Genomic DNA, 15536 nt, shown 5'->3' with positions numbered 1-15536 from the left:
ATTGCACTCAAAACCTTTTGGCAAATCTGAACCAATGACTACTTGACACAGGTCAGCGTTATGCGGTGCTACGTTGGTCACACTCACATCAAGCCCAGAACTCCTTCCAAATCTTTTGGAAGATTGAAATTAATATTAAGCAAAACAAACAATTTCTTCAGCTTCCTGTGGACAGGAGAGGAGAAAATTACACCGTTTCCTCTGAGAAGAAAACAGCGTCAACTGCTTCAGTCTCACCGCGTTGAAGCCTCGTCCACGTGTACTCGAGTACTTTTGACAAAAAACCCTCTTTTTTTTCTGCAGTAGCTTTTATTTTGTAACCAGGATGATGTGCACCCAGCTTCCTGTAACAGCACGCAGCTGCAAACAAAAAGAATCTAATTCTGGCCCCTCCCCAAAAAGACAGCACTAGAGAATCAGCTGTTATCTAATTGGTTGCTCAGTTTTCAACCATTTTTGTGTATTTTCTTATAGTATTTGTAAGAAATTTCAATAAAATACTTTTAAAAATAAAATAAAATGAGTACCAATACGTTGAATCATTTTAATTTTTTTCTTAAACACCATTACTGTACAGGGTTTCATTTTGCCTTTATTTTGTAGGAAGAATAACAGTAATGGATGTGATCGTGTTAACAAGTGTTTTTTTTTTTAAAGGCAGGGGAGAATGAAGGATGTTAAAATACTCGAGCACGACTGGACAAGGCTATAAAACAATCACTCACAGCAAAAAGCATACAGAAGTTATCATAAATAAATAATCACACCATTAAAATCATTTCAAATGCAGATCAATTCACAAACACTGTACAGAGAAAAAGCAAAAAAAAACAAGTTAAAGAAGAAAAAACACATCATCATTAAGTTGTCCTGGTGTTGTTTCGCACAAAAGTCCTGAACTTTAACTTCACCTGGTTCAAGTTAGTAATTCTATGTTTTATATATTCTATAATACTCTCAAAGTACACAGTTCATCTCATCAGCATGCGGCACATGGAGACACATTGCATCTATTATTATTGCACTCATCCCGCTAAAAAAGATCGCTATTGCATGGATAAAATATTTAATTATAGCATTACTTAATAAACTTCACATAATATATATGTATCTCATATTAGTTTCCATTACTATGGCTCTTAAATGATTAGAATTCAATATACTATGGATTATATGAAAAATAGATTTCTACTAAATATGGATGCAGTCAATCAAACATAAATTTGTTCAAAGCAAACAGTTAAATTGTGAAAATATGATGTTAATATCGATACATCCATCAGAGGTGGACTGGCCATCTGGCATACCGGGCATCGTCCCGGTGGGCCGTCGACCCGAAGTGGGCCGGTCCGGTCTGCTAGGTGTTTTTGTTTTTGTGATGAGCGAGTGGGGGCAGACATGGTAACAGGTGGCCAAAAATGTTCCAAAAGTGGCAAAAACATGGCAAGAAAAGGATGAAAAGTGACTAAAATGGGTGAAAAACAGTCAAGAGTCGCCAAAAAATTGACAAATAAAGAGGAACCAGGTGGTATGTAATGGCAAAGGGTAGATTAAATGAGCAAAATGTGGCAAACAATAGTGAAAAAGAGCAAAAATGTGGAACAAAAAGAGGGAAAATGTAGAGAAAAATGTGTTTATTTTATTGGGCTAAAAGTAGCTTATTGGGATGAAAAGTGGCCAAAAAAATTAAAGAAAAAGCAAAAATTGGATAAAAGTGTCAAAAAGAACTTGAAATGGACAAAAAATAGAAAAAAAAGAATAATTATTGGGAAACGGTAGCTAAAGTCTGAAAAAAGTTTTGAAAAGGGACAAAAATGGGACAAAGAAAGTTGCAAAATGACTAAAGGAAATAGGTAAAAAGGGGTTCAAACTTTAAGTTTCCCCCTTTTAAGGTTTTCTGGGGGAATAATAATTAAAATTGAGAAATAATAAGCCACATGTTGAGAATCATTGACTTAATAACATCTTCTACATCGCTGATCATGTGTCTGGTCAGAAAATGCCAGGGCTGAATGTTGGTCCCAGTCCACCTCTGCATCCTGTTGCCAAACGAGAAAAAAATACTCTGTCGATCCAGGAACTACAGGTTTAAGTGAGTTTGACCCTGAAAACTTTGGTATGGTTGAGTTTGTAGAGAAGATAAGGTGACCCCGCGACCAACAACAGTGCGTCGGACGCACCAAAACACAAGTCATTCTAGATAACCATGAGTTGTGAACAAATCGACAAGTTGCATCCAGGCATTTAGATCAGAACCAATCTGCTTGTTGAGATATTTTTAGAACAGTGTGTGTATTTATCTGTCTTTCTTGTATGAAAAGCGTGTAAATGTACATGCTCTATAATATATACAGCAAGGGTGTCAAACTCATTTTAGTTCAGGGGCCAAAAACAAAGTAGTTTGATCTTAAGTGGGCAGCAGGTTTTAGGCATAAAAATGAGCAATTTCAACATTAACGGATGTAAGGCACCAACAATATCCAGGCAATAAGTGACAGATATCAGTCCCAGCAGGATTTTATCTTTAAAATTTCATTGATTCATTTCATTTGGGGAAATTAAGTGGAAAAAATACAGGAAAATTTAGTTATTTGAACAATTTGAGATTTAAAATGACCATTCAATTTTCCAAATATTGAGGAGTTTCATTGAATTTATGTATTTAGAAGGGCTGATATATCTACAAATAAATTATTTGGTAATTTGGACAATAATTTACATTTTTTACTTTTTAACTTTTTTTTATGGGCCAAGTTGATGGTCTGAAGGGCCGGATTTGGCCCCTGAGCCTTGAGTTTGACATGTGATATACAGTATGAAGACATGCTGGGGTGGAGCGAGCGAACCCCGATACGTTGTTTTGTTTGTTGAGTTTGGAATGGCCTCACGAGAAAAGGGGTTGTGGCGAAATAATTGGTTGTTGTTTATTTTGTGTTATTTATTTGTTGTTGTTTGTATTTTTCTTTTTAACTAAAATAGACTCAAAAAGCTAAAAAGCTAAAAAACAAACCCACTTCCAGGAAAGTCGACCACTTCATCAGCATGAATCTTCAACTCTGATCCAGTCGTGTTCAAACTGTACCATCCACTACAGTGGACATTTCATTCATAATCTTTTTATTCTGCAGGTCAAGAAGACGTGAGTTTGTGCTAAACCTGAGCTCACATTTCTATATAGCAAATCATGTTGAGAACATTTCAAAATAAATGTCACAAAAAAAGTCTGTGTACTGTTTGTCCTTTGGTTATTCCGTTTTAAAACCAAAATCAAAATAACAAATAAACGGTGTGGTTATTTTGTTTTCCTGACTTAAAACCAAACCATAAATACATAAACAACATAAACGAGAAAAGCAGCGTTTTTCTGTTTCAAGATTAAATTCTTGATGGCATAATCGTGTTCTATTTGTAAGACATTTAGATATTTACGGGAAAATTAGAGTGAGAACTTAAGCACGTCACATTCTGTCAGAGCGAACAGGATCAGAACTGAAGTCCACTACACCTGGGTTCCCTCCCCAGGTCCTGGACCAGTCCTCCTCACAAACAATAGAACTATTTAGGATTTATTTCAGCAGCCTGTGGATGTTTTAGCTTGTATAAAGCTGCTCATGTTTATGTTTTGTTTTGTGGTGTTGCGATCCAAATAGTATCCAAATAAACTGGTGACGGACTATTAACTGTGAGGCTGGTTTGAGGAACAATTACAGCTTTTTAAATATTTTTTACTCGTTTTAATACCGCTAGCCACTAATGGCAGCCGTCAACACACACGGAGGTTGATCACAAGAAACAAGGAGCACCAGTAGATTCATTACATCATCTCTGTTTTCTTTATCACATATCATGTATATCGGCCGGGCCCGCATAACGTCTCCACGCCGAATAGCACGTACCACGTACTCCAGAATTCAGTCAAATGACTCGGTTCCACGGAGTAAAAAAAGGTCTCAGAGAGGCTCTAGACATCCGCTCATAGAATATCCATGTCAAACTACAGCCCGATTTAACGAGCATTAACAGAGGAGTAGTCATTTGAAAAATGGCCCATTACTCTGTATGTGCCACGAGGGCACATACAGAGTAATGGGCCCCATTCATATATTGGTATGTGTCAATGATTCGGTACCACCAACTGTCGCAATATTTGACTCATAAATAAATGAGTAAACAACTTTAATAGAAATTGCCGTAAAAAGGGGGGTGGACTGTGTGACACATAATCGTAATCTACGCTGAATGACCTTTGAAACGATATATCACACGACTATGTTCCCGTAAATTTGGAAATGAACAGAAATGGGGGGTGGGCCCCTTCTTTTGGGGCCCCTTGACCTTAAATCAAAAATCAGGCCCGAGCGTCGATGCGTACACATCCATAGATTATAGCTACCAAATTTCAGCCCGATCCCTTCTCAAATAACAGAGGAGTAGTGATTTTAACTAGTGTACACAACAACAAAAAGAACAACAACAAAGTGAGGGCGTTCAGATTCCGGTAGCTCGACCTAAAAAAATATTTCTGTATTAAAAACATTTAAATTCACTAGTTCATCAGTAACGTGACTTAAGTGCTGCTCCTTTTTTTGTCCAGGAGTAAACGTCCGCCCCCTTCTGTGGGTCCCTCTGTGTGGTGAGATTAAAACATGAAACTCTCGTCCATAGTTTCTCCGTAAATATCCAAATATCACACAAACAGAACAAGATTTATTTTTAAAACAGAAAAACGCTGCGTGTTTGTTTTTTTATTTTTCTGTTTTGGTTTTAAGTCAGTAAAACAAAATAACCACACTGTTTATTTGTTATTTTGATTTGGTTTTAAAATGAAATAATCAAAGAAGGAACAGAATACGGATTTAAAAATGGAGTCATTGCAGTGGTAGAGGTGAAGCGTGCAGCAGACCTCTGCGTGTGATGCGGTGTTATAGTGTGCTACACAGCTGTTGGAAATATCCAGATGTGCTACTGGTGTGTGCTCAGCTGGGCCGCCCTGATTTAAAGGCAACATCAAGTAAATATCAGATAAGAAGTTCTGCCATCACTGAGCTGCAAAGCCACAGCGCCCCCTGGTGATGGTTTAGTGCACAGTGTTAAGGATGTTTTTCCTCCTCAGAATCACAGCGAGAGGCTGCGTCTTCAGTCCAGATCTTCTTTCCTGGAGTGGATCAGAGGTGGGAATGTTCTGCTTGTTTCTCCGTTCACTCCCACATTAAACAACCCTCGACACATCATCAATATCGCTCTGGGTTTGTGATCGATGGGTAGGAGTTAAAGATCCGCCCTGGATCAATAAGTCTGCATTACACACTGGTCCTGATGGGACGACTTTAAAGCAGAAACCCCCAAATCACTGCCTTTTCTGTTCACTCCGCACCCTTTAGAAGTTTAACCCAACTCAACACAGATTATAGATAGTTCTCAGTGTTTACATCACCATATTAAAGGTCAGCTGATCACATGTATTAAACGTATTGTATATATTTATAGAGTATTTTTATGCGTATTTGCACTGATTATTTGTATTTAATACTTATTCTTGTGTTAATATAACCACTTTTAACTCATTTTATTTCTGATTAAAACCAGGATTTCCATCTTTAATATGACTATAATAATAATAATAAACGTTCCTGGATAACAGTGGATATTATTCAGATGAATAAATAAATGTGGTTATCACAGATTCCTAGAACAATGGACCATCATTTTACTGACTTTATGGATGGACCCCAAAAATCTCTCCTTTATTCCCCCTTATAGATGGTCCTGTCTCCACATGACTGTTCTTCAATGTTCATGTCTGTGTTCAACCACCTTCAGCTACAGTGGGGGTCCCCGCTCTCTGGGACCTTTATTTTAGGGGTGAAAAGGTTGAGAACCACTGCTTTAAATCAAGTGGTTTGAACCATGTTAGCACCCAGTGATCCTAGCAGCAGGTAAACAAACTGCCCGTACCCAGAACATTTTCTGGTGTATTCTCATCGTTTAGATATTTGGTCTTCTTTGTTCTTTGTTGTTGACCAGAGTTTTCTATCCACACATTATTATGGTGAGGTAAACATGTCACATGATGGATGACAACATCTGAGAAATGCCTTTAAATCAAAGTTGAGCTTTAGTTACTGTAACCTTCTTTTTCAGCCTACACTCACAGACTAAAACTGAGAAAAACTGTTTTTTGCTACAACAGAATAAAACAATGTAATCCTTATGGACTGTGCAGACTACAGCCTTCCTACATGAGACCACGCTTCTGTTCGCCCTCCATCCCAACACCAGCCTCCGTTTACCTGCTAATTATTCCTTTAATTTGGGAGTCTTTCTCCAGTTGCTGTTGCCGTAGCCTCCTCTCACTGTCCTCCAGGCGGTTCTGGTACTGCAGCAGGATCTTGTTGGTCTGTTGCTCCTGCGTCAGGAGCCTCCGCTCGTAGTCCTCCAGCTTTTTGTGGGACACGATCAGACGCTCCTTCAGGGAGTTGATCTCCTCCTCGTACTCTTTTACCTGACGGAGGCAGAGGGTGGGATTAGATCAACGAATGTCTAGCAAACGGAAAAATATGTCAAATTTTGCTCATAATCTTGTTGGAAAATCTTACGACTACGATGGATTTCGTGCGTGATTTGAGGATGAGGCACCACCGGTTGGCGGTAAATAAAGGATCAATTACATGTTGTGGGACCACATCACACTTTTCCATGGGATTTTTCCTGAAGGTGTCTGAGTGTAGCATACAGACGTCAAATTTCTACTAGTCATACTCAACCGTCCCATGATGCATTTCCAGGGGAATGTAAAATGTTTCTGGGGCCAGTTTCAAGCTAAAAATCAAACATCCCTTTTTTAAAAATTAAAGCAAATCTTCTTGTCTTCCATTATTTTTTTGAACTCTTTTGTAAATAGGGCTCTTGTTTTGAAGTTAACAGGAAGTTTAATCAGTAGCATAATAGACGGTCTCTGAAAATGTGTTAAATGTGTGAATAAAATGTGTCTACGTGAGTTTTATGGATCAAATGAGCACATGTTGATATTCTACTTGGTCACTTTCTCACTTCAAATGTTTTCAGAACTTTCAAAGTAAAGGTGGAGAATCAACAGAGATATTCCTGATTGATCCTGATAGATCTGAGCATCCCTCCCTCCCTCATGTGTCCCTGTGACGACACCCACCCTGTCCATGCGCGACTCGTCCATACTCTTAGAGTACTCCTTCAGTTTGAACTCCTCCCGGTCAATCCGAGAACTCTCGATGTCAGCCGACAGGTGAGGCATGTTGGACACCCAGGCCACGGTCCGCTCGTTGGCCGGGGTTGGGGGGTTGAGGGTGGATGGAGTCTGGGAGCCCTGAGGAGAACCACCAGAAAACTGAATCTGAGACCAGAACAACATCTTAGCTTTTTACACAACTACCAAAACAAACAACCTCATTGTTCTCAAGGTGCAAAGACCAACAATCAGGTTGATTTCCAGGCCAACTCGTGGTTCTTGAGGACGCTACTCTATCTATTAGGTCACGGGAGTCAAACTCATTTTAGTTCAGGGGCCAAATACAGACGGGTTTGATCTTAAGTGGACCACAGACTCCCCGCAAGATCTTCATTTTAAATTTCCATAATATTTTGTATTTTATATTTTGATTTTGCAAACATTGAGAGTTAAAAAGGACTGCTATCATGTCATAAAAATGGGAAAACTCTGAGTTTAATCATGATTTAAAACAAGATTATTTATTTTTTTCAACCAAAACATAAATAAATGTAATTGCGTTTACAGTACATCTGCATACAATTTAAACTCCCGGTCACTAGGTGTCAGTGAACGCACCACCAGACCTTGTTAAACTACCTCACTCCTCAATGCATTTTAGCTGGAAGTTGATTGTACTTTATTTTTTATAAAACATACTGAGCACTTTTACGGTTACTTTAAAAATAAATTTAAAGAACAATAAAAACTTGACAGAATCAGAATCTGTTGTAAAAGCAAAAGTTTAACTTTTTTGAACATTTTTATTTGACAGTTTGATAAACATTCCACTTGTTTTTGACATTTGTGCTTCAATTACAGTTAATTACCGTTTATACATACAGTATATATTGTAGTTCACATCATTTTGTACTTGTAAAGGTTACATTTGTAATTAATGATATTGTGACATATTGCGATGTATGTCGTATTGTTTAGTATTGGGACTTATTGTATTGTGACATGCAAATCGTGAATTGTATCGTCAGATTCAAGGCAATGTACACCCCTATTCTTGTCTGTCACAGGTTAACCCCCCCTCCCTGATTACGTTCACCATTTAAGGAGTGCGTGTGCGTTGGACTGTCTTGGTGAAGGTTTTGACGTGTCGTGTCATGCGCTCGTGTACACAGGCATATGTTCAGATGCAGATGTTACCTGTTTACTCATGGTGGGTTTGAGCAGATGTTGCTGCTGCTGTTGAGCCTGTTGCTGTGGCGACTGTTGGGCACTCTGATTGGTCGTCCCCTGAGGACTGTGGTTCTCGCGGGCTGAGCTGGGCTGGTGAGGCAGACCCGGGGCACTGTTATCTTTGACGGACAGCTGGCGAGGTCCGTGCTGCCGGCCGCCCCCACCACCATAGCCGGATTCTGGTGACTGGAGGAGGTTTCCGCTCTGCGGTCGGGTTTTGCCAGGGGCGGAGGGGGCCACGGCCGCGCTGACAGACAGCTGATGGGAGGTCTGGGATTTGACCCGCTGGGATGGGGGTGGAGCCACTGAACTCTGACGCATTGGTTGAACTGTAGTGGGAGGGGTGGCAGCCAGGGAGGAGTGGGAGGTGCCCGTCTGAGACGTCATGCCCATCATTTGTTGTTGCTGGAGATTATCCTGAGAAAAAAAACCAGACACCAAAAACAACACGAGGTCATCAAAATCAAACATTTCCATCGTCCAATGAGGGAACAGTCATGGGCCTGACTTCCTGTTTACCTGCATGTGCATGGACATCTGTCTGCGTCCGTATTCGGCCCTGCTGTATTCGTCGCTGTAGCTGTGTGAGTGGATGATGCTGGGCTGACCCAGGTGGCCGTCCCTGGTCCTGAGGGTAGACAGGTCCTCGCTGCGGGAGAACCCCCCGTGGGCGAACTGCGGGATGTAGGCCTGATGTGAGGGCTCGGGCCCCGGGGCCAGGAGGAGCGGCGCTGGCTGTTGGACCCGGCTGTGCTGGTGATGGAGCGGGTGCTGTTGGGGCCCGTCGGCGGTCGCCAGGTGGAACAGGGGATTCTGGAAGGAAAGCGGGTAGCGCATGGCGGCGGCCTGCTGTTGCTGCTGCTGGGATAGCGAGTCGGTGGTGGTGCCCATCTGGCTCAGCTGGCTCAGCCGAAGACCGCCCGACATGCTGGAGCCGCCAGAGCCAGCTGACAACCTCCCACCGGCCCGCAGCTGGCTGCTCAGGCCCGACCCCAGGCCGCCACCGCCTCCGCTGCTCAGCCCGCCGAAGCTGCCCATGCCGGCGATGGAGGCCTGGGAGGAGTTGAGCATGTCCACCGACTGCAGGTTAGACACGCTGTTCATTCGGGAATCCTGGAGGTCCATCATAGATACGCTTTTACTGACACTGAGCACCTGAATATTAGGATATGAGAGGCTAGGGCGCCCCTACGGGGTCATGTTAGGTGGCCACGGATGACATGGGTGAGGGTGGAGCGGATATTTTACCGCGAGGCCTGCCGGGAAATCGGAGGGCCTCAGAGTATTTCCCAGGAAATACCTCTAGGATGGGTTGCGTGGTGGATAAAAAGCAAATGCCATGACAAACTACAGCCTGGATACTCGAGTTGCGTGGTGGATTATCGGTGGATCAAAGAAAGCAAATGTCATGAGCAACTAGAGCCTGATCACACGATGGCTACCCAGTATGACCAGCATGCACGTCATACAAACCTCAGTCGGATAGAAGGGGAAACTAGTAGATGAAATGATGATTTCCCGAGTCGGCAGGACATACACTCACCTTGGGGTCTGGCTCGGTGATGTCAGAGCTGCTGGTGCAGTAGGCTGGGCTGGAGCGGGCCAACGGGGGGCGGGACACATAGAACATGTCTTTGGAGGAGGCGCGATGAAGATGGTCACGGTCCTGGAAACTCATCTGGGAGCGCGATGGCATCATTCCCCCGGTGGAGGTCGGGGAGGGCAAACGGGTGATATCAATGGAGCTGCAAACCAACACCAGATTAAAAAGAAACGCCAACCTTCGATCAGATAAACGCTGTCGTATGACATATGACACCTACCTGTTCAGATCCCTCATCATCAGGTTCTGAAACTCAGACGAGATGCCTCTGTTGAAACTGGGTCGAGACAGAAGTCTGTCCGTCTGATGGCTGGGCTGCCTCTGCAGGTGGGGGTTCCTCAGTGCCATGCTGATGTCATTCAGGAGGCGGGGCAAAGGGCCCAGTTTAATGATGGCGTCCTGTGGTTGGAACAAAGGAGGAAGTGAAAGTTTCATTTAAAACTGATGAGAATGTGTTGGATCACAACAAATCACACCTATGAGTGAGTGAGTCCGTTACGGTGACTAAATAATGTTTTAAGCAGATACATTTATTGAGTCACTAAGCAGAAACTAACATAAATGTGTAAATAAAGTTTAAAAGAGTGTGACTGAGTTAATGAATGAACAATAAGATATTTTCGTGACTCCTACACTTAATAATTATACAAATAAACTGAGTGACTAATAGACTAAGTGAGTGTGAAAGAGTGAGTGAGTTATTAAGTCAACAAATAGGTGAGCAAGTGAAAAGTAAATGATCTTTTAGATTATTAACCGAGTGAGAGCGGGAGTCACTTTGTTAGTCAGCAGCAAAGTAAGTGAGTCACTACTGAGTCAATAGTTGAGTCAATAAACATGTACATGACTCGGTGAGTTTGTAAGTTGGTAAAAAAAAAAGGTCATTAGTAAAAAAATAAGGTAATTAATGACTATGTAAGTCAGCCTTGGAGTAAAGCATTGATCCAGTGATTCTTCTAATGAGTCATAGTTGAGTCAATGAGCATCTAAAAGAGTCAAAACATTGTCAGGGAGTTATTAAGTCAGCAAACAGGTAGATGACATCATCATCGGACAAAGTACAGGACAGGTTTGATAAGAGAGAACATGAGTGAAACACACATGTACGCACACACAGAGACACACCTTGCTGAGCTGAGCCATGACCTCCCACAGGAGGCTGTGTAGTATGGATAACTCTCTGCCCAGGTCGATGTAGCCCTCAAAGCCTCCAGCGTTACTCACGCTGTCCACGTTGGAGATCTCGTAGAGGAACTGCTGCATGGAGCCCCACTCCATCTCTAGGAACTCATTCATGAAATTCATGTACTCCTCTTTGCTGCCAAACCTGCAGGAAACACGTCCAGTTCAGAAGAAACAAGAGTCAGTGTGTGTTTACATGTTAGTTACAAAGTAATGCTTCTGTCACAAACACTATTTCTGTGACCTTTGCAGAGCTGCATTAACGCCTCAAAAATAACACATCACATCTTTTTAAATGTCATTATTTTAGATTTCCATTACATTCAAAATGAGGCTAAACTCAGCTTTATTTCTCCTCATCTCCATCAGAAAACAAATGAATAACCCGTTTCTCTCTCTTTTCCTATTCAGTGTAGGTCATTTTTTGTATTTCTACAGTCTTTTGTGTATATTTCTGTAATGGGGATTTTGTGTATTTCTGCGTTTTTTTTGCTTATTTTTTTGGTCCTGAATTGTGTATGTTTTTGGAGTAATTGTCTATATTTCTACAGTTTTTTGTGTATTTTTCAGTTTTCGGTACAGCAGTTTGTATGTTTTTGGAGTAACTTTGCATATTTCTACTGGTTTTATGTGTATTCTTCTGTATTTAGGGTAATTTTGTGTACTTCATCAGTTTCTTGTGTTTTTTGTTCTGTATTTTGTGTGTTTTTTGGGGTAATTTTGCGTATTTCTACAGTTTTGAAAGCTTTTCTGTTTTTGGTCCTGTATTATTCTGTGTTTTTGGAGTGATTTTATGTATTTCTGCTGTTTTTTGTGTATTTTTCTGTATTTGGAGAAGTGCTATCACTGACTTGGAGAAGTTGGCGAGGTTCTGCACCACTTTGGCGATGAGTGTGAGCGTGCGTGACGTCTGCTCGTCGGGATATTCCTGGGTGAGGTTGAAGAGCGACGGCGACATGATGGCGGGGCAGAGGAAGCGTAAGAAGAGAGAGCCGCTGATGAGGCGGTCGGCGATGTCCTCCCGACCTCTCTCAGCACAGCGAACTCTCCACGAGGCGAACACTTCCTTCAGCTCACGAGGAAAGATGCTGCGAAGAAGACGAGACCATCAACACATTTGCAGACGACACCCACATTTATTCTTTGTTCTGGGATAATTATTCTAAAACTTTTTGCGATTTATCAACAAATGTTTTTAAAATTGTTTTCATGAAGATCAAGTCAAATCATGTTGAGTCAAATAGATTCAAGTTAAGTCAATGATGTTTAGGTCAGCTTAAGTCGAGTCTAGTGAGTCGAGTCAGATCAAGTCAAGTCGAGTCAATTAAAATCAGTGTAAGTGGTGTAAAGTCGAGTTAAGTCAAGGCGGTACGAGTTGAATCTAAAGGAGTCGGTTCAGAGTGTATCTGTGTGACTTGTACGAACCAATGGGAGTTGACGATCTTGCAGAGTGCTAGCTCGCAGCACATACGTAGGTTAGCTTGATGCTCTGGTAGCACGGAGGGGGGCGTTCTCATGGGGTCCACTTCACAGTTTTCCTCTGACTCATACAAGGCCCTGATGAACTCCCCTGGGAAAGACATTTTATGGAGAACAAGGTGAGGTGCATCATGGGAGAAAAACAACATCCAAGTGTCCAGTGTGAGAAGCCATTAGGGAGCGCTAATGGCTTCCTTTGAGTCGTGACTCATTTTAAAAGCCAAAATAACCTTTTAGTGGCTGTGATTGGCTCTGAATAATCAGCAACACTTTACATCTGCACTTTCACACTAAGACTGAATAAAATGTGGATTTAATGACAAACACTTGACTAGGAGTGGGCGGGGCTTTTTAAAAATAACATCCCTGTGACAGCTATTTGTCATGCACCGATTATTGAATATAATTATATTATAATTCTATACTTTTGCTAAATCGATAAAAAAAAAAAACATCATTTGACATTAAAACAAATCCTAAAACTATTTTCAAACAAATGTATTAGAAAACAAATCAGAAAGTGAATTCTTTAGCAGAAATAAGAATAATATATAACAATATAAATCCACTATTAGTTGTTCCTCTGTTAAAAAATAATACTAAATTAACAGATCTGTTCCTATGCTTTGACACAGACAAATAAAGAATAGATCTGTTCCTGTCCTTTGTTAGACGGATACAGAATAGCTCTCATTATGTCCTTTGTCACAGACGTATATAGAATAGATCTGTTCATGTCCTTTCTTTTAGACGTATATAGAATAGATCTAGTCCTGTCCTTAATCACATACTTATAAAGAATAGATCTGTTCATGTCCTTAATCACAGACTTATAAAGAATAGATCTGTTCATGTCCTTTATCACAGACGTTCATAGAATAGATCTGTTTCTGTCCTTAATCACAAACTTATAAAGAATAGATCTCTTCATGTCATTTGACATTGAGGCTGCAACGATTAGTCGACATAATCGATAACATTGATTACAAAAATTAGTCAATGCAGACTTTATAGCGTTGACGCTTTGTTTAATCTTGTAAACAAAAGATAAAAACCGGAGCGCGGCCACTTCCTGGTGCAGGTCCTTACATGAACTGTGAACTGCCGCATCCCGCCTCTCCAGCCGGCCAGGATACTTTCCCGCCATCGCAGCCTCGGAGGACGGGGTCTGCGGACTCGGCTGTGCCCGCCACAGTTTTTCATGTTAAAAATAACAACTATTATAAATGCATTATTTTGTCCTGTTATAGTTTTATTTCCTTAGTGTAAAACATGCTGTCAGAGAACAACAGGGTGGGAGGAGTTAAGCCGGTGGGTTAAAATAGACGTTCAAAAATATGTGCTTCAAAACAAAAACAATTATTGTGATTAGTCGACTAATTGAAAAAAATATGGATAGATTGGTCAACAACAAAAATAATGGTTTCATTGCAGCTCTGTTTGCATCACGACTCCAGTGGTTGCTTTGATCTTTAGATGAAATCTCTACATCTTCGATCCTTCCGATCAATATTACCATTATTATCATTAATTATCATTATTAATGATGACTCACCAATAGCGTCCTTGAGGTACTTGTGTCCGATCAGTTTGAGGTACTCTTCTATGGCTTTGGTGGCCAGAGTGTTCTCTCTGAAGATGAGGTGCTCCCTGTCTATGAATCTGTCCACCTCACACATGGCCATGTCCGACAGGAAGTCCTGCACAGGAAATGATGATGATGATGATGATGATGATGAACTCATAAACACCTGCTCAAGCTGCAACAATACCTAATTATTGTCTATCACAATGAATGACAATAAAAAAACTTGTTAATGTATTTCTGATTGAATTGTCAGTGTATGATCACTATTTTTTATTATATCTATAATTTATAATAGTAGTAGTATTATTATTAATATCAATAATTGTTGTTATCATTATTAATTATTATTATTATTAATTATTAGTAGTGTTACCTTAGCCTTCCCAGTGCTCTGTAGTATATGAACCAGAGCACAGGCCACCTCCTCCTATTACTATTATTATTATCATTATTATTAATAATAATAATAATAATAATAATAATATAATAATAATTATTATATTATTAATAATTATTATTAGTAATCCTACCTTAGCCTTCCCAGTGCTCTGTAGTATATGAACCAGAGCACAGGCCACCTCCTCTTTGCTCTTGACGCTGAGCACAGGCTCTAACACGGCACACAGCGTGCGGTAGTTGTTGGTGACGTATTCGGCGAACTCCTTGTACAGCTCCATGGGGAGGATGTTCATGGTCTGGAAACGAGATTTGAGGCGTAGGGATGCGTTGATGATCTTCCCCCCTCCCACTCCGGCCCCTTTGGTGAGGACGCTGGGCTGGATGACCGGATACCACTGCTCCACAAACTGACGACCCGTGATGCTGGAGATGGGGATGCTGACCAACCCTAGGTACGTGCTCTTCTCCTGAGGACACACAACCATTAGGGACACAAGTGACTACACACTCTACACACACTGGAAATTCACATTGTTACAAGCAAGACGGCGCCATCCGTCATTGATGAGTCACTCTGTAGTATGAGCAACTTCTACTACAGAATAGAGCTGGGCAATATATCGAGATTCAAGATATATCGAGTTTTCTATTTTGGAGATATAAAAAATTACAATATCGTCTATATCAATATATTTTATTTCATAGCTTATTTAGTATAAAAATACTTGTTTTAGGAGTCGCTGTTTTCACTTCTTCTCAGAATCACTGAATGTGTTCTAACCCAGACCTTCATCTAAACAAGTCACACTACAGAACTCACTCACACGTGCTGTCCCTTAGAGGAGAAAAAG

The 15536-nt window shown here is 40.9% G+C and overlaps 1 protein-coding gene across 8 annotated transcripts in view; it reads right to left on the bottom strand.

The window, feature by feature from the left end:
* The window catches only part of syngap1b (synaptic Ras GTPase activating protein 1b), a 137375-nt gene that overhangs the window by 20562 nt on the left and 101277 nt on the right, over positions 1–15536 (bottom strand). For 6 of the 8 annotated variants that reach the window (XM_028471027.1, XM_028471034.1, XM_028471029.1 and 3 more), the window contains 11 exons: positions 14817–15152; positions 14254–14398; positions 12645–12789; positions 12071–12307; positions 11163–11364; positions 10258–10436; positions 9978–10179; positions 8954–9547; positions 8402–8851; positions 7169–7342; positions 6291–6502 (listed from right to left, as the gene is read on the bottom strand). In XM_028471027.1, coding sequence (XP_028326828.1) covers positions 6291–6502; positions 7169–7342; positions 8402–8851; positions 8954–9547; positions 9978–10179; positions 10258–10436; positions 11163–11364; positions 12071–12307; positions 12645–12789; positions 14254–14398; positions 14817–15152 — 2876 coding nt within the window. The remainder of the gene's footprint in view (positions 1–6290; positions 6503–7168; positions 7343–8401; positions 8852–8953; positions 9548–9977; positions 10180–10257; positions 10437–11162; positions 11365–12070; positions 12308–12644; positions 12790–14253; positions 14399–14816; positions 15153–15536) is intronic. The other 2 variants (XM_028471028.1, XM_028471033.1) reach the window with 2 other exon arrangements.

The sequence above is a fragment of the Gouania willdenowi genome, chromosome 16 (assembly GCF_900634775.1).
Source record: "Gouania willdenowi chromosome 16, fGouWil2.1, whole genome shotgun sequence".
Lineage (NCBI taxonomy): Eukaryota > Metazoa > Chordata > Actinopteri > Blenniiformes > Gobiesocidae > Gouania > Gouania willdenowi.
Note: the sequence above shows the minus strand (reverse complement) of the source record. Positions and strands in the feature narration are given on the sequence as shown.